The following is a 27,644-nucleotide window of genomic DNA, read 5'->3' as shown; positions in this document are numbered from 1 at the left end:
CGTCCTGGCACCCTCCCCTGCCACTGCAGGAATTGCAAAACCTGCGCCCTCACCACCATCCAAGGCCTTCCTCATCCATCAGAGTTTCACCTGCGCATCCAACAATGCCATTTATTGTATCCGTTGCTCCCGATGTGGTCTCCTCTACATTGGAGAGACTGAACGCCTCCTCGCAGAGTGCTTGAGGGAACATCTCCCGGACACCCACACCAATCAACCCCACCGCTCCGTGGCCCAACATTTCAACTCCCCCTCCATCTCTGCCGAGGATATGCAGGTCCCGGGCCGCGTCCACCACTGCTCCCTCACCACCCGACGCCTGAAGGAAGAACGCCTTATCTTCCACCTCGGAACACTTCAACCCCAGGGCATCAATGTGGACTTCACCAGTTTCCTCATTTCCCCTCCCCCCACCTTACCCCAGTTCCAACCTTCCAGCTCAGTACTGTCCTCATGACCTGTCCTACCTGACAATCTCCCTTCCCACCTAACCGCTCCACCCTCCCCTCTGACCTATCACCTCCATCCCCACCCCCATTCACCTATTGTACTCTTTGCAATCTTCTCCCCAGCCCCATGCACTATGCTGGCTTTGTCTCATACTGTTGTCATGCTCAGAAACATAGTATAAGAAAAGTTTATTCTTATTACTTAATAAATTACGTTTCAGTCTTTTTCAGATGGCTGGTGACTTGGAGGATCTTGAAAATGTATTTAATAGAACCGATTCTTCAAAGGCTTTTGGTTCTGGGTCATGTTCTGCCCTCATCAAATTGTTGCCAGGCAACAAAGATCTCCTGGTAGCCCATGACACTTGGACTAACTATCAGTCGATGCTGAGAATCATTAAGAAATACAAACTGTCTTTTAAAGATGTTCCAGAAGGTATGTGTGCACATTTATCTTTTTGTAAAATTATTCAACAACTTCTTCAGGAAGTCTCCTTAAATCTTAAACGTTAAAGCACCCAAACTAGCAGAGATAAATCATTAATTCCAGAACACAATGATTAATCTGGTTTAGGTTTGCATTGAAAAGTGTAATTGGTGAGAGTAATCAGAGGTAACTCAGAGTAAAGGAGTTATAGAATGTCATTATACAGCACTCTTGGCCCAACAGTAAAATAATGCAAATCTGCTTACATTGTAAGCTGCTTTAATACTTTTGGTGGATTTCAAGAGAACACAAAAGTACAGCCATCATGGCAGTGTATGCCTTTATATGACCCCCTGTTTCAAATGTGAAAGATGACAGATAATCTAAAGTGTGATAATGGCCATGAAGCCAGACTATAGAACACGTGCATCAACTTGCCCTGTAAGATCTATAGCTGGAGGCACCTCATTTCTCTACTGTATATCTCATCAAATTCCTGATGAAGGGCTTACGTCGACTCTCCTGTGCCTCAGATACTGCCTGACCTGCAATGCTTTTCCAGCGCCATGCTTTTCGACACTGAACTCCAGCATCTGCAGTTCTCACATTCTCCCTGTCTATCTCTGGAGGCTAACAACTAGATGTTTCATTGTAGGCTTTTCCCATCAAATAAAGTTGTAATTGGTAGTCCTGGTTGCATGAAATGGAAGTGTTCTGTGATCCAGCATGCAATTCGTGCACAAGATGTTTTTTTTTGAAGTTACCCTTGATAAATGCGTTGATTAATTACTTAAATGTGAATGTTAATATAGGAATATTTAAAGTCTCAAATTATATATGTTTGCTCATTGGCAAATACATAAACAGGGTGTTATATCCAGTTAGGAACTATATAACATTTAAAGAAAAATCTAAGCAACTCAGTTTAGCCATTTGAACTTTGCCTCAAGATTTCATTTTCTAATTAAAAGATGAACTTTATATGAAAAGATTAAACAGAACAAACGTTATTAAAAGAACAATATTTTCAAAGCTATGTATGTTGTGCAGTCAGATTCACTCTTACTTATCCCAATAATTCTCAAATAAGACATATCAATGTGAAAGTTTTGACTTCTGTAGGGGCCACCTATAAGTATGTCACAGTTCTTGCGAGAACTCTCCTCTGCTCCAGCTGTTCATAGAGGTAAAACTTCAATATACCATCTATTGATGGTGGATACCTCTGTCTTTTTCAGTACCTGGAAGATATTCTGCTTGTTGCTTTCTTTGGCACAAGACCCTAATGGGACCTTTTAGTTTCAAATTTCAGATTTAGTTTCCCTCTCAAAATTCAAACTGCAATTAAGTCTCACTCACATTCCAAGTGGTGATTGAAGATGTTACATTTTTGGTCTACTTACAGTGAAGGCTACTGTAATTTGCTTTGGCTATCTTCTCTCAGTGAGCCACAAAATGTACACAGCAGTTTCATCTGCATTTAAGTCTCCGAATAAACCCAGATCAATTGAAATCATAGCGCCTCCTGATGCTCCATCCATCTCCATGACAGCGTAGCTGCTCTAGAATGTCCTCAAAACTGACCCTAGCTTAAATGTCATAGAACATAAAACATGACAGCACAGTACAGACCCATTGATGTTGCGCCGATCTGTGGAACCAGTCCCGTTTTCATCCATTTGTTTATCAGTGACCATTTAAATGCCCTTAAAGTTGGCGAGTCTACTACTGTTGCAGGTAGTGCATTCCACACCCATACTACACTCTGAGTAAAGGAACTACCTCTCACATCTGTCCTACAATTATCACCCCTCAATTTAAAGCCATGTCCCCTCATGCTGGCCATCACCATCCAAGAAGAACGTCTCTCACTGTTCACCCTGCCTAACCCTGTGATTATCTTATATGTCTCAATTAAGTCACCTCTCAATCTTTTTTCTTCTAACGAAAACAACCTCAAACCCCTTAGTCTTTCCTCATAAGACCTTCCCTCCATACCAGACAACATGCTAGTAAATCTCCTCTGAACCGTTTCCAAAGTTTCCGCATCCTTTTTATAATGTGGTGACCAGAATTAAACCCAATACTCCAAGTGCGGCTGCACCAGAGCTTTGTACAGCTGCAGCATGACCTTGTGGCTCTGAAACTCAACCCCTTTACCAAGAAAAGCTAACACACTGAGCTTTTTTTAAATAAATATTTTTATTAAAAACTTTTTCAAATCTTTCACAAAACTATATATATAAAAAAATACAAAAAGATAGAGATAGTGTCCTTTTTCAATATTATTAATAATAAATTACCAGAACAAATGTATCTACTTCAACTAAATGACAATCAAATAAAAGTTAAATTAAGCTGAATTCAAATTAGCTTAAATTAAATTGTATCACACCTCCACTGAAGCTTCCACCCTGGGAGCGCCAGTCATTATACCCGTATTTTCTTTTCCCAGCTTCCCACTTCCAGGGCCCTATGGGCACCCAAATTGATTCCCACAGCTATACCACGGCCCTAATTAACATTGCTGATAAGTCTGCGTCAGTATAATTTAGAAAGGGCCACCACGTCTTTTAAACCTGCTCCATTTTGTGGTGCACCATATTTGTAAGGTAGTCTTGGGGGAGATGCTCCATCACTAGCCTGCGCCAGCCCATAAGACCTGGGGATTTTTCCAACGTCGAATTCATTAAAATGTACTTCCTAGCACAGTCGGCAATAATATTAAACAATCTCTTCCCGTGTTCCCCCGGAGATGGCAAATTTGGCAAACCCAAGAGAAGAAATACCGGGTCCACTTTGACTTCAGTTCCCAGGGTTTCCTTCAGCTCCCTTACCATGGCACTCCAGTATCTCCGGATTGTACAACATGACCAGTAGCAGTGTGTGTGAGTGTTTATACTATTACATTGGAACACCTTGGAGATGCTCCTCTCTTGAACTTAGCTAGCTCTCTGACGCTACATGAGCCCTGTGTAAAATCTTCAATTGCATGGCCTGTGCTTTGTTACGTATTTAGATTTTCTTTACATTTTCCCATATATCTTCCCATGTTTCTGATGAAATATCCTCTCCTAGTTCCCGATTCCAAGTCCTACAGAGTTTCTCCACATTTCCTAAGGCACATCCTTTCTGTAAATGATACAAAGAACTAACCAAAAGATCGTCTGTGCACTGGAGCACTCTTCTCTCCAAGTCTGACTTTTAAAACTGAGCCAGGAGCATGGTCTTCCTCTGTATATAATCCCTTGTCTGAAAGTACAGGAAAAGATCCCGATTAGACAATCCATATTTCTGACTTAGTGGGCTAATGACATCAAGACCTCCCCCTCAAATAAATCTCCCAAACAAGTGATTCTCTTATTCTCCCTTAACTTAAAGCCAGAGTCCATCGTCCCAGGTTCAAACCGTTGGGCTCCCGCCAAGGGGGTAAACAGCGAGGTCTTAAGCCAATTGTCCTTGTCTTGCCTCATTATCCTACAAGCTTTCACGGTATTTAAAATGATTGGGCTCTTACACTGCTCAATCATGGATTTCATCTTATCCATGAATAATAGATTTTCTAGGGGACATCTCAACTGTGAGGCTTCAACATCAAGCTAAATTGACCCCAAATCCCCCAAACCCGGTCACCCACATATGCTAACAGGACGCTTTTTTGATATCTCTTCAAGTCCTGAAGATCCATCTTTCCCTCATCCTGCGAAAGCTGCAATTTTGGTAAATTTAATTAGGGGGCGCCTGCGTCACCAAATAAAGGACCCTAGCCAACCATTGAGCCTCTGTAACACTTGTCTGGGTAGCAGCAATGGGAGTATTCTCATGGGGTACAACATGCGAGGAAGCACATTCATTTTAATCAGGGCTATTCGGCTTAACCATGATAACGGTAACCCCTCCCACCGCTGCAAATCCTGTTTTATCCACTCCAATAGTTGTACATAGTTAGCTTTATACAGCTGTTGGAAGGCAGGGGTAATAAAAATTCCCAAATACAAAAAAACCTTTTCACAATCACTTAAGTGGGAACTGCATTCCATCCTTCAGATCAGGCACCCCCACCGGCATGGCTTCTGATTTTGTAAAGTTGATCCTGTATACCGAAAAACCGCCAAACAAATTAATTGTTTGAATCAATCGAGGAACAGACTCCTCCAGATTGGCCAAGAACAAAAGGACATCATCAGCATATAGGGTGATCTTATGCTCCCCCATTCCCACCCTTGGCACCACTATTTCAGGGTCTCTCCTGACAGCCTCAGCTACTGGCTCAATTGCCAAGGTAAACAACAGCGGTGAGAGAGGACACCCCTGTCAACTACCTCTCCCAATGCTAAAATTACCTAACTTAGTGTCTTTTGTAATGACTCCTGCCTTAAGATCATTATACAACACTGCCACTCATTTGGTAAAGGCTCTCCCAGACCAAAGCGCTCTACGACCCCAAACAGATATAGCCATTCTATCCGGTCAAACACCTTATCTGCATCTAGGGAGACCACCAAACCCTGGATCAATCTTTGCTGGCATGCTTGGAGTATGTTCAGTATCCTCCTGGTATTGTTGGAGGAGCTACAGCCCTTGATAAAACCTATCTGATCTTTTATAATATGGAGCATGACCTTTCTCAACCTCCAGGCCAGCACCTTTGACAGAATTTTAAAGTCTACGTTCAACAACAAAATTGGTCTGTATGAAGCACATTCTTCAGGGTTTTTCCCCTTCTTTAAAATGAGGGAGATATTAGCCTCCCTAAGAGAGAGTGGAAGACAATCCTGTGTATATGAATAGCTATCCATCCCCAAAAGTGGCTCCACCAACACATTTATGAATTCCTTATCAAATTCACTTGGGAATCCATATGGCCCCAGTGCTTTGCCACCCTGGAGATGCTCTTGTATCATCATAGGCGCATTCAGCAGGGAGACCTGTTCCATGTTTATACTCGGGAGGTGCAGTTTATCAAAAAAGGACTGCATTCTCACTGCACCGTCTTCGCCGCCTTCTGACTGGTATAACTCTGCAACGTATTCCCTAAATCTAACATTAATCTTCTTCAACTGACGGGTAACTGTGCCAGCCTTCTCCCTAACAGACATAATAGATTGGGAAGCATTTTTCTTTCTGGCCAGGTATCTACAAATTCAAACAATCTTAGTTCAGCAGAGGAGACTTTTTTTTTGCCACCTGTGTGTGTGATGAGTTGAGAGCAGCGCGGACACCTGTGACCTGCTGCAGCTTGACCAATGAAGGCCTATTATAATATACTTCCTCAGCTACCTTCAGCCGGGTCTCCAGCATCTGTTGCTGCTACCGTGTACTTTCTTAACAATCCTGTCAACCTGGGTGGCAACTTTCACACATCTATATACATGTATACTATCAAGAATCTTACCATTAGCCCAGTACTCTTATTCCTGTTGCTTCTTCCAAAGTGAATCACCTCTCGCTTTTTCACCCTAAACTCCATTTGCCACCTCTCAGACAAGCTGTAGAGCTGGGCTATGTCCCTCTGTAACCTGCAACATCCTTCGGCACTATCCACAACTCCATTGATTTTACTGTCACCCGCAAATTTACCTCATCCAAGTCATTTTTATAAATGACAAACAGCAGTGGCCCCAAAACAGATCCTTGCAGTACACCACTAGTAACTGAACTCTAGAATGAACATCAATCACTGCCCTCCTGTCTTCTTTCAGCTAGCCAATTTCTGATCCAAACCACTAAATCACCCTCAATCCCATGCATCTATATTTTGTGCAATAGCCTGCCATGGGGAACCTTATTAAACACTTTACTGATATCCATATATAACCACATCAACCGTTTTACTCTCATCCACCTATTTGATCACCATCTCCAAGAACTCAATAAGGTTTGTGAGGCATGACCTACCCTTCCCAAAACCATGTTGACTATTCCTAATCAACTTATTCCTCTCGGGATGATTATAAATTCTATCTCTTAAAACCATTTCCAACACTTTACCCACAACCAAAGTTAGCTTACTGGTCTTTAATTACCACGGTTGTCTCTCCTCTCCTTGAACAAGGAGACATTTGCTATCCTCGGGTCTTCTGGCAATATTCCTGCAGACAATGATGCATAAAGAGCAAAGCCAAAAGCTTTACAATCTCCTCCCTGGCTTCCCAGCGAATCCTAGGATCAATCCCATCCAGCCCAGGGGACTTATCTATTTTCACACCTTCCAGAATTGCTAATACCTCCTCCTTGTGAATCTCAATCCTGTCTAGTTTAATAGCCTGTATCTCCGTATTCTCCTCGACAACATCATTTTTTCCAGTGTGAATACTGACAAAAAGTATTCATTTAACGCTTCCCCTATCTCCTCTGACTCCATGCAAAACTTTTCACTACTATCCTTAATTGGCCCTAATCTTTCTCCAGTGTTGTGTGTTGCTAGAAAAGCACAGCAGGATAGGCAACATCCGAGGAGCAGGAAAGTCAACGTTTCGGGCCGGAGCCCTTCATCAGGAATGAGTCCTGATGAAAGGCTCCGGCCCGAAACGTCGACTTTGCTGCTGCTCGGATGTTGCCTATCCTGCTGTGCTTTTCTAGCAACACACTCTCAACTCTGATCTCCAGCATCTGCAAACCTTACTGTCACCTAATCTTTCTCCAGTCATTCTTTTATTCCTGATATACCTATAGAAAACTTTAGGATTTTCCTTGATCCTATCTGCCAACGGCTTCTCATGTCTCTTCCTGGCACTTCTTAGCTCTCTCTTTTCGGTCCTTCTTGGCTAATTTGTAACTCTCAAGTGCCTTAACTGCACCTTCACATCTCATCCTAACATAAACCGCCTTCTTCCTCTTGACAAGCAATTCAACTTCTTTGGTAAACCACGGTTCCCTCGCTCGACCACTTCCTCCCTGCCTGACAGGTACACACTTATCAAGGACACGCAGTTGATGTTTGTTGAATAAGCTCCATGTTTCAATTGTGCCCATCCCCTGCAGTTTCCTTCCCCAGCCAATGCATCCTAAATCTTGCCTAATTGCATCGTATTTGCCTTTTCCCCCAGCTATAAGTCTTGCCCTGCGGTATATACCTATCTCTTTCCATCACTAAAGTAAACATAACCAATTTGTGGTCACTATCACCAAAGTGCTCACCTACCTCCAAATCTTAACACCTGGCCAAGTTTTGTTACCCAGTACCAAATCCAATGTGGCATTGCCCCTTGTTGGCTTGTCTACATACTGTGTTATGACGGGTAAACCCAACACACAGAGAAGCTCACCTTGCGCTTTAAGTTACATTTCAAGAGGCAAAGAACTATCCCAGAGGTCACTATTTAAAGTAAAAATTAACAATTTTATTCTTTTGAGTCCAACAGAGAATATTAAAACCAACAACTATTTACAACTCCTTGCTCTTAAACCTATCTTTTACCTCCCACTGTGCAATATTGGACCAATTAAGTTTTACAAAAAAAATTTCAATTTCAAAACCATCCACCTGTCAAATCTTCTCTCTGTATCTTCCTCTGTAGAATTTCCTCTGTTATTTTTTTTTAGTATTCTGCTTCACCTTTCAGAGAGCTATTCGGCTGGCAGTCTATATTTGTTGGTTTTCTTGGCAGTTCTCCCCCTAACTGTTCAAAATGTCCGGTTTTATACCCCAAATCATGGATTTTCTTCATTGGTTTGATGTCATCAAACACTGAATTCAAATTCAATTGAATTTTGGTATCTGGGGCATAATTTAAACTGATTGGCTGAACTTGAATTTGTTTTCAGATTAGATTAGATTCCCTACAGTGCGGAAACAGCTCTTCAGCCCAACAAGTCCACACCGATCCTCCGAAGAGTAACCCACCATTTCCCTCTGACTAATGCACCTAGCACTATGGGCAATTGAGCATGATCAAATCACCTGACCTGCACATCTTTGGACTGTGGGAGGAAACCGGAGCACCCGGGGGAAAACCTACACAGACACTGGGAGAATGTGCAAACTCCACACAGACAGTCACCCAAGGCTGAGAATCAAACCTGGGACCCTGGTGCTGTGAGGCAGTAGTGCTATCTACTGAGCCACCATACCACCCATGACAATGCATCTCCATGCTATTTGTTTCAACCAAGTGTTCCATTTTCACCTTGTTCAGGGCATTCTGTGCTTTCAGTCAGTCCTTGCCAGCTTTCTCTGTCTCTCTTAAAGGTACATACACCGCTACACCTTCATAACACTGTGTCAGGAAACCCTCCTGCACATATTGGACAAAAAACTGACCCCTCTAAAGTACTCAAACTATAGTATTTCCAGTCAATCTTTGGAAAGTTCAAGTCCCCTGTAACAACCACCCTGTTACTCTTGCTCCTATCCAGAATTATCTTTGCTATTCGTTTCTCTATATCTCTGGTACTATTCGGAGGCCTATAGAAAACTCCCAACAGGGTGGCTCTCCTTTCCTGTTTCTAACCTCAGCTCATACTACCTCAGTAGACAAATCCTCAAGCGTCCTTTCTGCCACCATAATGCTGTCCTTGACTAACATTGCCACACCTCCCCCTCTTTTATCACCTTCTGTATTCTTACTGAAACACCTACATCCAAAAACCTGCAACAACCATTCTAGTCCCTGCTCTATCGATGTCTCTGAAATGGCCACAACATCAAAGTCCCAGGTATCAACCCATGCTGCAAGTTCACCCACCTTTGGGTGGCACGGTGGCACAGTGGTTAGCACTGCTGCCTCACAGCGCCAGAGACCCGGGTTCAATTCCCGCCTCAGGCGACTGACTGTGTGGAGTTTGCACGTTCTCCCCGTGTCTGCGTGGGTTTCCTCCGGGTGCTCCGGTTTCCTCCCACAGTCCAAAGATGTGCAGGTCAGGTGAATTGGCCATGCTAAATTGCTTGTAGTGTTAGGTGAAGGGGTAAATGTAGGTGGGTTGCGTTTTGGTGGGTCGGTGTGGACTTGTTGGGAAGGGCCTGTTTCCACACTGTAAGTAATCTAATCTAATCTTATTCCGGATGCTCCTGGCATTGAAGTGGACACACTTCAAAACCACCTTCCTGCTTGCCGGTGAACTCTTGTGACCTTTAAAACCTAATTTCTGACCTCACTGCTCTTGACGTCCTGCGCACTGGAGCTGCAATTTAGGTACCCATCCCCCTGATGAATTAGTTTAAACCCTCCCGAAGAGCATTAGCACGTTCCCCTCCAGGATTTTAGTCCCCTTTGTGTCAGGTGTCGACCATCCTTTTTGTAGAGGTCCCACCTGTCCTATAATGAGCTCCAAATATCCGAAACCCTCCCTCCCTGCACAATCCCTGTAGCCATGTGTTCAACTCGCTCTCTCTCACTCTCGCTCTCTCTCTCCCTCCCTTTTCCTCGCCTGGCATGGGCAACAAACCAGAGATGATAACTGTTTGTTTTAGCACTAAGCTTCCGCCCTAGCTCCCTGAATTTCTGCCTTAAATCCCCCTTCCTTTTCCGACTTATGTCGTTAGTGCCTATGTGGACCATGACTCTGGGCTGCTCCCCGACCCCTCGAGGATCCCAAAAACATGATCTGAAACATCACGAATCCTGGCACCAGGGAGGCAACACACCAACTGAGAGTCTCATTCTCACAGAACCTCCTATTTGTCCCACTCACTCTACAGTCTGCAATGACGAATGTACTGCTCATCTTCCCCCTTCCCTTCTGAACAGCAAGGACAGACACTGTGCCAGAGACCTGTACCCCATGTCCTAAATTTAAAATTCCTTTAATGGAAAACATGGATTTTACAACTTTGTTTACTGATATTTGTAAACTAATTTATCTCCACCTCCCAAAACAAATACATTTCTGTGGAATGCCATTATTACAGGGGATTTCATTTCTCCAGCTGAGTAATCCCATCTGCTGTTTTAAATCCCTTTCTCTTCTATTCTGACTTTATGAAGGAGACATGAGCCACCCTTTGAGCTGCCATTTCTTGATGTGTTCTGGCAGTCTGAGTTCAGCATTTTAATTATCTTACCATCACAGCTTTAGTCTTCACAGAACTAAATATTGCTCCTAAAATATTAGCAAAAACCACAAACTAGATATTCATCAACAACAAAAAAAAATTGCTATTTAAAAGAAGCAAGATTAGAGTCATGAACTTTTGATAGTTGGATAGTATTAGTCCGATCCCTAATAAAATTTACTGTTCTGTTGTTTTATTTGCTTAGGTGGCCTCACCATACCAGGTGAGGAGCAAGCCTTCTCATCATATCCTGGAACACTATTTTCTGCTGATGATTTCTACATCATGAGCAGTAGATTGGTGAGCAGCTATTGCTATATGTTTTTAATTCTTTTCTCTGTTCTTTCTTTTAATATCTCAGTTGCAGCTAAGGCAGATTTAGATCTGCTTTCTTCCCTATCCACGGTGGATATCATAACTGTGGGTCATAACTGTCTTTGGGCAGAATCCCCAAGATGAATTTCTTTAATGAACCTTAAATATCAGCATATCATGTGTGACATTACTCATTGTAAGACAAATGATTGCGGCGTAGTGATATGTCCTAGATAAACCGAAGATTATCCACTCCTTTCATTTCCAAAAGAACCTGAGGAGCCTCACTACCATCTCCCAGATCACCTTACCATTCATCCCATATCTCTTCTCTTGTTTCTTTTCTGTCACCATTTATATTTTTCCTCCTCCTTTTCTTATTGTCTCATTATCTCTTTTATGAGGTAATTGATTACAATTGGACTTCAGAGAACGAACATATTTTGCTGATTTGATTAGATTAGATTCCCTACAGTGAGGAAACAGGCCCTTCAGCCCACAAGTCCACACCGACCCTCCAAAGAATAATCCACCCAGACCCACATCCCTCTGACTAATGCACCAAACACTATGGGCAATTTAGAATGACCAATTCACCTGCACATCTTTGGACTATGGGAGGAAACTGGAGCACCCAGAGGAAACCCATGCAGACACTGGGAGAATGTGTAAACTCCACATAGACAGTCGCTGGAATTGAACCTGGGTCCCTGATGCCGTGAGGCGGCAGTGCTAACCACTGAACCATGGTGCTACCCAAAATCTGTTTTTTCTTTGGGAATTATAAAGAATAAAAGTTGTTTTTCTATATTAGTTTAAATGTAATAAGTCCCAAGGCACTTTGTCAGAGCATCACAATTCACCCTGAGGCAAATATGGAGAGATTAGTACAGGAGGCTGAAAGTTTCTTGAAGCAGGTATGGTTTACAATATACTACAGAAATTATGGAGAGATATGTAATGTAAATCCAAAGTTTAAGGCCTCAGCAGATGGTAGCATGAATTAAGGAAGGATGCATAAAAGGCAGGAGTTGGAAGAGTGTAGAATTTTCACAAGGCTAGAAGATGGCACAGAAACAGGGAAGGCTGAAGCCGTGGAAGCATTTGAACAGGAGAGTGAGGTATTTAAAAAATCTGAGTTTGTGGTTCAGAACTCCGTGCAGGTCAGCAAGCAGAGGTGATGTGAATTTGGAAGTAGGCTGTCTTTGTAGTGGAAAGGATGTGGGGTTGTGGCGGGTGTTGGTCATCTCGGGGTCAAATAAGTCAGCGAGGTTATGAAAGTTTTGTTGATTCTTAGATAGGTGCTGTATTAGGGGTAATGGTCTGAACAGATTCAATGGCTAGCTCAACAATTTTATTTTGAAAGCTCAAGACAATGACATCCCTTTTTTTAAGAAAGAATAGGAAAATGTTGGGTGATCCACAGCTTGATATCTAACAACTAAGGAAATGCAAGAGCTAACAGTTGGTGGTAAGGTGAAGCTAGCTGCTTTCAAGATGCATGTCGAGCGTGTCAGCAGACAATGATGTAGGTGACCAGTATGTAGAGAGAAGTAAGAGGGTAGTAAATCCTTAGCAAAACGTAGAGGTATTGGTGTAAGGCTGAAAGAGAAGCCGTTGCAGGAGATTATCTGGTCACAACTGGCTATGTCAAATTGGAACTGAATTCTGGATTAGTGGTGCTGGAAAAGCACCGCAGTTTAGGCAGCATCCAAGGAGCAGTAAAATCGACGTTTCGGGCAAAAGCCCTTCATTAGGAATAAGTGGAACTGAACACGGGCGATCTGGCTAAGTTGAACGTAGGCAGAAAAGCACCTGGAAATTATAGCTGTTTACATCAGAAGCAGACATCCATGCAGGCAGACTGTTCACAGTTGGATTGTTTCATTATTGCTGCATACTTGGGGAGTCAGCAAATTCAGGGATTTGTATGTGTTCAGACAAGAAGTCTCAGACACTCTGTAGCTCATTTGTGGGGAGTGTTCCTATTTGTACAAATTATGGGAAAGTAGTTTTGATTTTTTTTGAGAGAAAATATTCCATTGAGGTGTGTAGAGAAGTTGGTGTAGAATTCTCATAATTGCTGCATTATAAAGAATATGATTTAGTGCAACTGTTGGTAAAAATATAATTAGAGAGAGAGGTAGCCTAGAACATCAGTGAGAGTAGAAAGTACTCCTATCCATGGCATATTGATGACAACTGCAATTTTAAAATAGAAGTACTCGAAGATGAATATGATTCATTAAATATTATATTGCTTATACTTTTTCCATTAGGTAGCTCTAGAAACCACAATAGGTAATAATAACGCACGTTTGTGGAAGTTTGTGCAGCCCGTCGGCTCAGTGATGGAGTGGTTAAGGAACATAGTAGCTAATCGCCTGGCTAGGAATGGTGCGGAATGGGCTGCAATTTTTAGGAATTTCAACAGTGGCACGTAAGATCTGTTAATTTCAAATGCCTTGTGTTGTACAACAATTTTTATTTAAAAATTCATTATGGAATGTGAGTGAGCTGGTAAGGCTGGTATTTTTTATCTATCATTAATTATGTTTGGGAAAATAGTGGTGACTTCACCTGAAACTGCTGAAGCCTGTGGTAATTGATAGCGAGTTCCAGAATTTTGACCCAGTGACACTGAAGGTAAGGTGCTATATTTCCAAGTAAAGATGTTGTATAACTTCAGGGGGATTTTTTTTTCCCATTGTTCTTCTAGATGGTTTTCCACAGTACATTTTTCACAACACTGCAGCCACAATACACCTGTGGTGGAATGCATGAAGATTTAAGATAGTGGATATGGTGCTAGACAAGCATGCTGCTTTATCTTAAAGTATAAGCTTTGAAGTATTGCTTGAGCTGCACTCATCAAGGTTTTTATATCTGTCATGGAATGTAGGCTTTGCTGTCAAATTTTGTTGCAGATTCTTAATTACCCTTAAGGTGATTTGGGATCAGAAAATTAAATTTGCTGCAATAAGGTTGAATTTTATGGATTTTGTTTGCTGCAAAAGGTAGAGTTGTGTAAATATCTTAAAACAAATCCACTATAAAGCTGTTTTAGGTTCAAGTGTGAATAAAAGGTACAATCTCACATTGAGAACTCATGGCCTCAAATAATCAGTTTATTTTTAAAAAAATCAATTTCTTTTCACATACTGACAATCTGACTACCACTTGAAGATTAGGCCTGCATTTATGCATAAACACATTTAAAGAGCTTGACCAGGGAGCAGAGCACTGTAACAATGGAATATAACATAACATTATGACTCCAGATGTCTATTTTGCAAAAATAAATCTTGAAACAGTCCCTACAACTTAATAACCATTAAAAAATGATTTAGTTTCACTGTAATTCACAGACTAAGATTTCCAAAGTATTTCAGTCCAATGCTAAGTACATATCTGTCAAGACATCCATAACCGATGACTCGTGACTTTAAAATATTTGTTGTTTAAATATAAATGCTTTTCATTACATTGAGGATCTACTTTACATCATTTAATTTTCCCTTGTCTTTGAATAAAATTATTCACCCCTCAAAAGATTGCATTTAACTGTATTGAAAATTTGTTTTAACTGATCAGTGACATAAGTGCAACAAATATTAAAATATTGAACATCTACTTTGTATTTCCTTAATTAAACTTCTAAATGTGCAGTTTGAGTTTTTGTTCAGAAAATGCTTTTGAATTATTTTTTCATTTCATTCTTGCTACTTAATTAATTTCCATAACTTCAAGTCTGAAGCCTCTTGTGACTATGTTCAACGACTGACTAAAGTAACCAAGTTGAAAAAATAAAACCTACAGTTCATCAACCTAATTTTCACTCTAGAGTCTGATTTATCCAATATCACCTTCAGCTGGGATCATAGAGATCGGAAAGGTTAGGACTGCTCTTGGAATAGAGCAGTTGTTTTCAAGATTGAGGGTTTTGTTAGAGAATTCTTTTTGCCCTCTATCGAGGTGAGTCAATTACTTGAGGTAGTACGTTGATAAAAGATCTGGATGGGATGTCAAGAAGAAGTTTTCACTGAGAAGTTAGGTTCTGAAATGTTATACTTGAAAACGTGATGGGGACTGATTCTATAAATTTCGAAAGGAAATTGGATGTGTAGTTGAGGATGAAGAAAGGCATGACTGCTTTCTCAGGGCCAGCTCAGGCACTACAGGCCAGATGGTGGCCTCATGTGTTGTAAATTTCTCTGATTCTATTCTGTTTGAGCATGCACATTCTCTCTAACCTTAGTAAGAATAAAAACTGGCATCTTTGTTTCTTGGTCAACTTTAATGCTTAGTCACTCAGCTTTAATGGACACTTAAAAATAATATACTGGTTGTTGGAGACTGCTAATGATATGTTAAAAGTTTTTATTTTCTTTTACAGATACAATAATCAATGGATGATTGTGGACTATAATTACTTTACACCAGGACAATTTGGTATGAAAAAGAACTTGCTGACAATTTTAGAACAAATACCGTAAGTATGAATGAGATCCCAACTGATTTTAATTGGATTTATTTTTCAGATAATCTTTGGAGAATTTTCCTTTGCACTGTGTGCTTTCAGCATTTAGTACTCTCCTTTTTTGAAATAAAGTAAAATAATTTTGTATTTTTGTTTGTTGCTAAGTTGTGTGGATAGCTAGATGTAATTTGTTGATTATATTCTCAGATTGCTACTGGGCATTGTTTGCTATTGTATTTCATAATTTCTCACGTGACTCTCTGTGCAATTGCAGTGGGCAAATAATAACTGCTGATAAAACAGATGAACTGATGCAGAGTGGTTACTGGGCAAGTTACAATGTACCGTAAGTGTGAGATTTGATGGGTTCTATGAACTATTGTGTTTATGTGTAGCTTTGTGTTTACGTCTCCATTAGTTAAATTCAAAGTATTCCCTTGGTAAGATTCCTGTGTGCACATCAGAGAAGAAGAAACGTGCTCTTCCATCGTTTTCATTTTGTTTTTGTACTCTTACCATATTTGCACCTCTCTTCCTCCCATCCCCTCCAAGATTGTCAACATTAGGGAACCCACTCAGCACATTAGGTTCAGTCCTTTCATAAACCATGTGTAGTGTTAGCTAAAATGAATACACTCTGGAAATGTAACCTTGGGGAAATGTAATATGTCAATAATTCCACAAATATTTGAGCAAATCTTCAGAGTATTTGCGTATTTCCAGTTGTCCTGCTAACTATACAAACATTATAGTTCTTTCTGCTGTTCTGTGGTGTATTTCATTATCTCCACCTTTACCACTGTGGTACCAATTTCTGCCACAACTCCTGCAATGACTTGTGCTATTGTTCATTATTTCAACATGTACTATTTATAGCACAGTGGTGCTTGTCTCTATCAGATTTTCACCACTTTAGTGGATGTTTGGATTATCTAGGATGCTGGCTGTTGTTCAGCGATGGCAGTCTCTTGAGTGAGTATTCGTGGTCAAGTCTGAGACGTGGGGAGGTGTTGGACTAGTGGTATTATCGCTAGACTAATAATCCAAAAAGATGCTAAAAGGGCCTCTATTACAATTGGCCCGTAGGCAGATTTCACTTGCACATCCTGAATTAAACAAGTGCTGGGAGGAAGCAAGTCGAGGTTCCACCGCAATTCAAACTCTGATCGCTGGATTCAAAGTCTAGAGTGCTAGCCATTACACCACAGAACCAGCTAATAATCCAACAACGCAGCTAATGTTCAGGCGACCCAGGCTCAAATCCAGGCCACAGCAGATGATGGAACTTGATTTCAACAAACAAACTATCCAGAATTAAGAATCTACCAATGTCCATAAAAGCAATGTCAGTTGTTAGAAAAACCCATCTAGTTCATTAATTGTCCTTCAGGGAAGGAAATCTGCCAACCTCACCTGGTCTGGCCTACATGTGACTCCAGATCCACCGCAATGTGGTTGACTCTCAAGTGCCCTCTGAAATGGCCTAGCAAGCCACTCAGTGGTATCAGTTGCTACAAGAGCTCAAAGAAATGAAACGGGATGGTTCACCTGACATTTACCGAGGCAAAGATAATGGCAGAAACAGCCTAGTCCACCCTGCAAAGTCATCTTTACTAACATCTGGGGGCTAATGCCAAAACTGTCTCTCAGACTCGCCAACAACAGCCTGACATAGCCATACTCTCAGAATGATACCTGACAGATAATGTCCCATACACCAACATCACCATCACTGGATATGTCCTGTCACACCTCTATCTGGCAGACACATATTGTTGTGTGGCACTAAAACCTGGCTAAATGGGACAAATTTCAAAAAGATTTAGCAACTAAAGATTGGCCATTCTTGAGGCGATGTCATAGAGATGTACAGCACAGAAACAGACCCTTCGGTCCAACCCATCCATGCCGACCAGATATCCCAACCCAATCTAGTCCCACCTGCCAGCACCCGGCCCATATCCTTCCAAACCCTTCCTATTCATATACCCATCCAAATGTCTCTTAAATGTTGCAATTGTACCAGCCTCCACCACATCATCTGGCAGCATATTCTATACATGTACCACCCTCTGAGTGAAAAGGTTGCCCCTTAGGTCTCTTTTCCCCTCTCACTCTAAACCTATGCCCTTTAGTTCTGGACTCTCCCACCCCAGGGAAAAGACCTTGTCTATTTATCCTATCCATGCCCCTCATGATTTTATAAGCTCCTATAAGGTCACCCCTCAGCCTCTGACACTCCAGGGAAAACAGCCCCAGCCTATTCAACCTCTCCCTTTAGCTCAAATCCTCCAACCCTGGCAACCTCCTTGTAAATCTTTTCTGAACCCTTTTAAATTTCACAACATCTTTCCGATAGGAAGGAGACCAGAATTGCACGCAATATTCCAACAGTGGTCTAACCAATGTCCTGTACAGCCGCAACATGACCTCCCAACTCCTGTATTCAATACTCTAACCAATAAAAGAAAGCATACCAAATGCTTCACTATCCTATCTACCTGCGACTCCACTTTCAAGGAGCTATGAACCTGCACTCCAAGGTCTCTTTGTTCAGCTACACTCCCTAGGACCTTACCATTAAGTGTATAACTCCTACTAAGGTTTGCTTTCCCAAAATGCAGCACCTTACATTTATCTGAATTAAACTCCATCTGCCACTTCTCAGCCCATTGGCCCATCTGGTCCAGATCCCGTTGTAATCTGAGGTAACCTTTGCTGTCCACTACACCTCCAATTTTGGTGTCATCTGCAAACTTACTTACTGTACCTCTAATGCTCACATCCAAATCATTTATATAAATGACCAAAAGCAATGGGCCCAGCACTGATCCTTGTGGCACTCCATTGGTCACAGGCCTCCAGTCTGAAAAACAACCCTCCACCACCACCCTCTGTCTTCTACCTTTGAGCCAGTTCTGTACCCAAATGGTGAGTTCGCCCTGTATTCCATGGGATCTAACCTTGCTCACCAGTCTCCCATGGGGAACCTTGTCGAACACCTAACTGAAGTCCAGATAGATCACATCTACCGCTCTGCCCTCATCAATCCTCTTGGTTGAACTTTTTGAAGAAGTAACAAAGTTTGTGAGACATGATTTCCCACGCACAAAGCCATGTTGACTATCCCTAATCAGTCCTTGCCTTTCTAAATACATGTACACCCTGTCCTTCAGGATTCCCTCCAACAACTTGCCCACCACCGACATCAGGCTCACTTTTGTATAGTTCCCTGGCTTGTCCTTTCCATCTTTGTTAAATAGTGGCACCATGTTAACCAACCTCCAGTCTTCTGGCACCTCACCTGTGACTATCGATGATACAAATATCTCAGCAAGAGGCCCAGCAATCACTTTCCTAGCTTCCCACAGAGTTCTAGGGTACACCTGATCAGGTCCTGGGGATTTATCCACTTTTATGTATTTCAAGATATTCAGCACTTCCTCCTCTGTAATCTAGACATTTTGCAAGATGTCACCATCTATTTCCCTACATTCTATACCTTCCATGTCTTTTTCCACAGTAAACACTAATGCAAAATACTTGTTTAGTATCTGTCCCATCTCCTGCGGCTCCACAGAAAGGCCATCTTGCTGATTTTGAGTGGCCCTATTCTCTCCCTAGTTACCCTTTTGTCCTTAATGTATTTGTAAAAACCCTTTGAATTCTTCTTAGCTTTGGCTAATACAGTTATCTCATGTCCCCTTTTTGCCCTCCTGATTTCTCTCTTTAGTATACTTCTACTGCCTTTATACTCTTCTAAGGATTCACTCGATCCTTCTTGTCTATGCCTGTCATATGCATCATGAATAGGATTAGAATTGTACTCCAGCACCTGCGACCTCCTAGCCCAGCATATTCCCCTTTTAACCATTACCATCAAGTCAGCAGATTGACCCTGGTCATTGGAGAGTCCAGGACGACATGCTAGAAGCAGCCCAGGTGCACCTAAAAATGAGGTGTCAACCTCACAACGCTGTCAAACAGGACTACTTTTGTGCCAAACATCATAAGCAGCAAGTGAAAGACAGACCTAAGCGAGCCCACAGCCAATGGATTAGATTTAACCCCTCAGCCCGTCGTGAATGGTGGTGCACAATTAAACAACTCACTGGAGGAGAAGGCTGCACAAATATCCCGATCCTCAATGATGGAAGAGCTCAACATACCAATGCAAAAGTCAAGGAGGAAGTACTTACAGCAGTCTTCAGCCAAAAGTGCTAGAGGATGATCCATCTCAGCCTCTTCCTGCGGTCCCCACCACCACAGAGACCAGTCTTCAGCTATCCACAAAGAAACAGTTGGAGGCACTTGATACTACAAGGGTTATGGTCCCTGACAACACTTCGGCAATAGTACTGAAGACTTGTGCTCCAGAACTTGCCTGTTCCCTCGTCGAGCCCTCCAGTTTAGTTACAACACTGCCATCTACCTGACAATGTGGAAAATTGCCCAGGTATGTCCTGTATACACAAAGCAGGACAAATCCAACCCAGCCAATTACTGTCCCATCAATTTACTCTCGATCATCAGTCAAGTGATGAAAGCTGTCATCAGCAGTGTTATCAAGCAGCATCTGCTCAAGCTTAGTGATGCCAGTTTAGGTCCTGCCAGGGCCACTTAGCTCCTGACCTCATTACAGCCTCGGTTCAAACATAGACAAACGAGCTCAATTCTTGAAGTGAGGTGAGAGTGATAGCCCTTGACATCAAGACTGTATTTGACTCTGTGTGGCATCAAGGGCCCTGAGCAAAACTAGAATCATTGGGTGTTAGGGGCAAACTCTCCGCTGGTTGAAGTCATACCTTGCATATAGGAAAAGGATCATGGTTATTGGAGATCAGTCATCTCAGCTGATGAACATCTCTGCAGGAGTTCCTCAGGGTGGTATCCTACGCCCAATTATCTTTTGCTGCTTTATTAATGACCTTCCCTGTATCAGAAGGTCAAAGTAGGGATGTTTGCTGATGATTGCAGAATTCTCAGCACCATTTGTGACTTCTTACATACTGAAGCAGTCTATGTTCAAATGAAACAAGAAATGGACAGAATCCAGACTTAGGTTGACAAGTGGCAAGTAACATTGCATCTCACAAATTACCAGCTATGACAATAACCAATAAGAGACAAGCTGAACACCAGCCTTCGATATTTATTGGTGTTACCATTACTGAATCCCCCACTATCAACATCCAATGGGGTTACCATTGACGCGAAACTGAACTGGACTTGTCACATAAACACTGGCTACTAGATCAGGTCAGAGGCTAGGCAAATTGTAGCAAGTAATTCATTCCTGACTCCTCTAAGCCTGTTTGTCAACAAGGAACAAGTCAGGAGTATGATGGAATACTCCCAATTTGCCTATATGGGTCCAAAATTCCAGCATCTGCAGTAATGTACTCCAACTCTAACAACACTGAATAAGTTTGACACCATCCAGGACAAAGCAGCCCTCTTGATTGGCACTGCATCCACTCCTTCCACCACTAGCACTCAGTCGCGACAATGTGTACTGTCTACAAGATGCACTGCAGAAATTCACCAAAGACCCTCGACAGCACCTTCCAAATCTGCAATCATTTCCATCTAAAAGATCAAGGGCAACAGATACATGGGAAAACCATCACCTGCAAATTCCCCTTCAAGCCACTCACCAAACTGACTTTAAAATATATCACCGTTCCTTCACTGTTGCTGGGTCAAAATCCTGGCATTCCCTCTGTAAGGGCATTGTGGACTGCAGTGGTTAAAGAAGTCCGCTCACCACCACCACCTTGAGGGTAGGTAGGGAGAGGCAATAAATGCTGGCTAGCCAGCAATGACCACATCCCAAAGATATAATCCAGGAGGATACTTCAATGTGCTACCGAGAGCATGCAGTCCTTAAGGATACTATGAAAGTTCATTTGTTTGCGTAACTCTGTCTTTCTAAATCGTTGCCCACTTTTTATGTCTCTCTTGTCTATTTATTCACCTTTCTACAAATACTAGAAATCAGTTCTGCTTATAAAGTATCCTGACTGATCGATCTTAACTTATTGTTTTACCTTATTCCAGTTCAGCCTAACTCATGTTATACAACTTGATATAATCATGGATAAGAGGAACATTTTCTGTCTCTTTGCCAGCAATATGTTTTATTTTTCTATATCTCTGACATAACTGAATGAAAAATTATAATCCAGGTAGTACTGTCTGATTTTATAGCGAATTGAGTAAATCATGCCATATATTTTAAAGTATATATGTATAATTGGTTGAAATATTCACATCACTGATTTTTTTGTCACAATTATTTGTACTCTCAACCTGGTTATATTTGCACTGACGTTTTATATCTGTAGGAATGACTTATGATTGACCAAGAAATTCCATGATAGAAGTTGGCATTTGTATTGGAGCAACATTTCAGAATGGCAGGCCAATAGCTAATAGAATCAGGTTCCTCATTACCCTGAGCTTGCTGACTTGCCCACACTGGTTTGGATATGCCCTTACTGAGAACATACTGGAAGCTGGATAGGCTTGGATTGTTTTCTTTAGAGCAGAGAATGCAGAACAGGCCTGATTGAAATGAATAAGATTGTGAGGGACACGGGCAGGTTGGATAGAAAGCAACTGTTCTCCTTCGTTGAAAGATCAGTAATGAGGGGGCGTAATTTTAAGGTGAAGGGCAGCAGGTTTAGAGGTAATTTGAAGAAAATATTTTTCACCTAGGTGTGATGGGAATCTGGAATGCATTGCCTGGGAGGGTAATCGAGGCAGGAAACCTCATAACCTTTAAAATGTACTTCGATGAGCACTTAATTCATAACATTCAAGGCTATGGGCCAAGTAATGGAAGGTAGGATTAATGTAGATAGGTTGCAGACTCACTGGGCCAAAAGGCCTCATTGAGACGGCCGCATGGTGGCTCAATGGTTAGCACTACTGCCTCACAGCACAGGATCCCAGGTTCAATTCCAGCCTCAGGCGACTGTCTGTGTGGATTTGCACATTCTCCCCGTGTCTGCGTGGGTTTTCTCCGGGTGCTCCGGTTTCCTCCCACAGTCCAAAGATGTGCAGGTCAGGTGAATTGGCCATGCTCAATTGCCCTAAGTGTTAGGTGCATTAGTCAGAGGGAAATTGGTCTGGGTGGATTTCTCTTCGGAGGGTCGTTGTGGACTGGTTGGGCCGAAGGGACACTAGGGAATCTAATCTAATCTAATCATATGCTGTACGATGGTCTTCCCCTTCCTAAACTAAAGGAAATCAAAAGAAATGTACCTGGTTTGTTGCGCTGGTCAGTTTAGAACAGCAATGGTAGAGAAATTAAGACACTTGGCTGTGTCTGTGCTACAATGCTAGGTGACCTGGGAAGACCCAGAGGAGCAGAAAATTGGTTGATATTCCTTAAGTAAATATTTTTATTGAATGAAATCAAAATTTTTATTTTTGATAACTCCCATTGATACTTTTTTTCAACCTTTCATTTCTGTAGGTATTTTGAAGAAATTTTTAATGCCAGTGGTAAAGCAGCCCTTGTGAAGGAATTTGGAGACTGGTTCAGTTACAACAAGACCCCTCGAGCACTGATATTCCATCGAAATCAGACTTTAGTTACTGACATGTATTCAATGATTAAATTAATGAGGTACATGGAGCTATATCGGTCAGGATAACGATTCTACATTGTATTGATTGTTTAAATTAGTAAATGTAGTGAGTTTCAGCTAAATTGCAGGACATTACACTACCATACAGGACTTGGTTAAACCTCACAGTATATTGATTCTTAAATTCTGTTATTTGCCTAAAACAGATACTCATAAATAGCAACGGAGTACTTTTTAGTGTGTTTTAAGGAATTAGACAAGATCATGGTACTTGAATTACTAAATTCTGTCTTAGACTAAAATATTGAAACCTGCTCATGAAAGGTTAATAGCCTTGGCCTGAAATAAGCTTTTATGAGTAAAACTAATGTCTAATTTATCTTGGATTTATCCACAATATTATGTACATTTTACAGTGAAAATATGTGTTGATTTTATTGAGCTCATAAGGTTCCAAAATGTTTTCTATTAATTTCCATTAGTCAGCATCCTCCTTGTGTGTATTATCATACAACAATATACTCAAATATTGGACTAATTAACTAACATGAAATTCGGAGCTTATGTTGATGCCAGACACACACGCTACTTTAGTTTCTTGAATCCCAGTACCATGTGGTTAGATAAAGGTGTCAACTGGGACCTGATTGAAATTATTAATTTTAAAATGTTTGCAAGCTAAACGATTACAACTCCGAGAGATGACATTTTCCATTTGTGGATTGAAACTGCCATATAAAATTAATTACTTGTGAGAGAAATCAAAACTAGCAGCCATAATTGTAAGATAGTTGATAATAAATCCAAAAGGGAATTCAGGAAAAACTGCTTTACATAGTGTGATTAGCAGGTGGAACGTAGTACCAAATGAAATGGTTGAGGCAGATACCATAGCTGTACCCAAGTGAAAGAATAACTATGCAAGGTCAAATTAAATCAGAGGTTATGCTAATAGTTAGATGAAGTAAAGTGAGAGATCCATGTGGAGCATAAATACTGGCATTGACCAGTTTGGCTGACTAGCCTGTTTCTGTGCTGAAAATTCTATGTTGCTTTTTATCTGAAAATTACATCTAAATCTACAGGATTCCACTTCAAGCAGACTACATTTTGAAGCGACACAATTTATATTCAGCCTGTTCCTGTTCTACCTTCATTATTTTTATTCTTCTATTTGAACATTTTATGTTTGAGACCTAAGCTACTGTAATGGCAATAGCAAATTTCTTTGATTTTGGTTTGCACTCCCCCCTAATTTAGAGCAAAAAAGTAAGGACATGTATAAACGAGGTACTTGCAAATTTTGAGGCACATCAGCTTACTTTGCTGAGTGTTGGGATTTTCCAAAATGAGGATATGGGCCCAAAACTGGGCACTTTGAGATTCGGTTTGATTTATTTGACTGTCAACTCATAGGATATTGGATTTAAAACGTTAACGTGCCATGATTATGCTTGCTAATTTTCAGATTTTTATTGATTTCATATCATTGAGCACAATGCCTTTTTCTTCTCGGTTAAAAATAATGATCATTAACAGAAAATGTAAGATTTAATCAGGAACATTTGTTAAATGAAAGAAATAATTCATACAAATAGTAGGAACTCTAAGCTGTTTTTACAGAGTACAATATAAAAAAGAAGTTTACTGTAAGACAACCGGGGAGAAGGTTGCCAGAACCAAGTGTGTTGTTTCACAAACCTTACTGCCTCTTTACTAGCTAAGCACGCTGCCAATTCTTTCTTTTCCTGGATCTCAAATTTAGTGCTCTTCAATTCTTTAATCAACAGGTGTTAATTACAAAGAATGTAACTACTACAACTTGGCTTTATCTGCCCCTCTTGGCACCCATCCAAACTAATAAAAAGAAATGCACTACATAAATGTAAGGTTTTTTCATGTTTTCAGATGTTCCCAAGCTCTTTAAAGCCAATGAAATACTTTCAAAGTGCTGCAGTGTAAGAATTGTGCTGAAAGTCTTCAACTTTCAGACTCCAATTGGAAGTCTATTGCTTGTTTAGACCTTTCATTACATATTTGACTATTAATCTCTTAGATATAAAATAATGCATTTAAATATAACTTTGTTTGCAAGTTTTCACTCTTCAGGTTAATTTATTAGTTTTTATTTGTCAGGTACAATAACTTTGAGAATGACCCTCTTTCTGAATGTAAGAAATGCAATCCTAAATGCAACGGCGAAAATGCAATTTCTGCTAGATCTGATCTAAATCCAGCCAATGGAACTTACCCATTTTCAGCATTAGGACAGCGTTCACATGGTGGTACAGACATGAAGGTGAGATTTTTTTGATTGTATTGTACAGCACAAAGTGACAGTGCCACTTCAAAAGTACTTAATTGTCTGAAATACAAGTTTTATTTACATAACAGTGCTTATATTCCACAAACACACTCTTCTTTCTTTTAGATATAATTAAACCATTTCTAATTGGCAATTCCTCTCTGTGGGCCCACTATTGTAACCAAGATGGCTTTCTAAAGCTAGCATTAACTCTTTTGATGATTTGTGACTTGTGTTAATACCTAGGTTACTTCGTTTGAGTTACACAAGAACTACCAGATGATTGCAGTGAGTGGTCCAACATGGGATCAAGTTCCAGCATTTCAGTGGAGCAAATCCCCTTTCAGCAAGCTTATGCACAAGGGACAACCTGATCTTTGGAAGTTTCTACCAGTAATGGTGCAGTGGAACTGAAAACCTAAGAACATTTACCAGATTAAAAAAGTATTTTAAATCGGAATAAGCCATTTATGTTTATCAACTGCCTCACTTTAAACATTTTTATGTTAACTTTGCAAAGCTGATTGTTGAATGAGAGTAATTGTAAATGTCTGAGCACAATTTGTGGTGTAAATTTTGCAAAATAATCACTAAGTCTTACCAAAGTTGCATTTTGAATGCATTCTTGCATCAGTATTGTTGTGTACTTGATTTGAATTTGAAGCATCTAGTGTTCCAATTTAATATGAACAAAGCAAAAATATTCACAAATTAAAGCTTATGACAGGGTTTTACACCAAATGTGTTTTTACAGCTAATTATCTGCTAAGTAAAAGGCTTTTTGTTTTGAAGGCTTTAATCTTTGATAATTTAATGAACAAGAGAAAATTCAACTCCCAGGACGACAACTACTTTTCAATGAGGGGGACCTGAGGGACTGGAGTGTATCTGATTGACCATGACAAGTCACGCAGACTGAGCTGTCCAGTAGTTATACTAAATAAAAGTTCATTTTAAGGTCAATTCTTAAAGAACAAGTCCCATGACGTTGGATACATGTTGCACCTTCCTGTGACTTGTCCATCCATATGATTGATTAGTTGCCTGCTGGTAGATCACCCCACCAAAAACTTTGCAAGTGCAATCAAATTGCCGGACTTAATATATGGTTGCTGTTAACCTGATTGGAACATTGTTTGAAACTTCAGCTTTTCTTTAATGTTTCTTATATTCTACATATCTGGTGCTAATACAGAAATTTGTACATTACGTTTGAATACAAAGTTGCTGATTTATTCTTGAGCACAATGCATGTTTTGATATATAAAGTCAGTGAAATAGGATATGTGCATCAAATTTGAGTGGCTTGATTTAATGTTGGGATAGAATAATGTATCTTTTCCAGGTCTGTACCTTGCTGATGGTATCCAAATGATCAATTTTCTTGTGTCAGGAAAAATAAACTTGGACGGGAGATGAATGGTATTGATTTAGAATACTGTTCCAATTAATCTTGATGTCGGGTAGTTTTTCAGGAGATCTTTGATACTGATACTCAAGTCAGAACTACTCTCAAACTAACAATGTTTAATTTCTGGTAACATTATACCAGAAAGTAAAGATTCTTCAGGTGAAGCCAAGAACAGATAAAGATTCAGCTAGCTATGTAGATTAGATTCCCTACTGTATGGGAACAGGCCCTTTGGCCCAACAAGTCCACACCAACCATCCAAAGAATAACCCACCCAGACCCATTCGACTACTAATTTTTTTACCCCTGACTAATGCTCCTAGCATTATGAGCAATTTAGCATGGCCAATTCACCTGACCAGCACATCTTTGGATTATAGGAGGAAACCAGAGCACCCGGAGGAAACCCACGCAGACACGGAGAATAAACGAACTCCATACACAGTCGCCTGAGGTAGGAATCGAACCTGGGACCCTGGTGCTGTGAGGCAGCAGTGCTAACCGCTGAGCCACTATGCTAGCCCAGTAATTTAATCCCCAAATAATGTAATTTAATCCCCATCTTAAATTCCTCTTTTAGCTCTTTTATGTAAACACATTATGTTGTTTAGCATTACTTAGAAAACTTCATGGCATTGTAGGAAGAGGAATCATTGAGTTGACTG

General features: G+C 40.8%; 1 protein-coding gene across 1 annotated transcript in view; it reads left to right on the top strand.

Moving 5' to 3' along the window:
• plbd2 (phospholipase B domain containing 2) overlaps nt 1-26,993 on the top strand; it is a 41,440-nt gene extending 14,447 nt beyond the window's left edge. The window contains exons 7-14 of the mRNA XM_043715274.1: nt 671-885; nt 11,076-11,170; nt 13,465-13,625; nt 15,582-15,677; nt 15,940-16,011; nt 23,149-23,301; nt 25,400-25,562; nt 25,815-26,993. Of these exons, the coding sequence (XP_043571209.1) occupies nt 671-885; nt 11,076-11,170; nt 13,465-13,625; nt 15,582-15,677; nt 15,940-16,011; nt 23,149-23,301; nt 25,400-25,562; nt 25,815-25,982 (1,123 nt within the window). The 3' untranslated portion in view covers nt 25,983-26,993. The remainder of the gene's footprint in view (nt 1-670; nt 886-11,075; nt 11,171-13,464; nt 13,626-15,581; nt 15,678-15,939; nt 16,012-23,148; nt 23,302-25,399; nt 25,563-25,814) is intronic.
• Nucleotides 26,994-27,644: the final 651 nt, after the last annotated feature.

This window comes from Chiloscyllium plagiosum, chromosome 25 (assembly GCF_004010195.1).
Source record: "Chiloscyllium plagiosum isolate BGI_BamShark_2017 chromosome 25, ASM401019v2, whole genome shotgun sequence".
NCBI classification, from domain to species: domain Eukaryota; kingdom Metazoa; phylum Chordata; class Chondrichthyes; order Orectolobiformes; family Hemiscylliidae; genus Chiloscyllium; species Chiloscyllium plagiosum.
The sequence above is the reverse complement of the archived record's forward strand: the minus strand, read 5'-3'. Positions and strand labels throughout refer to the sequence as shown.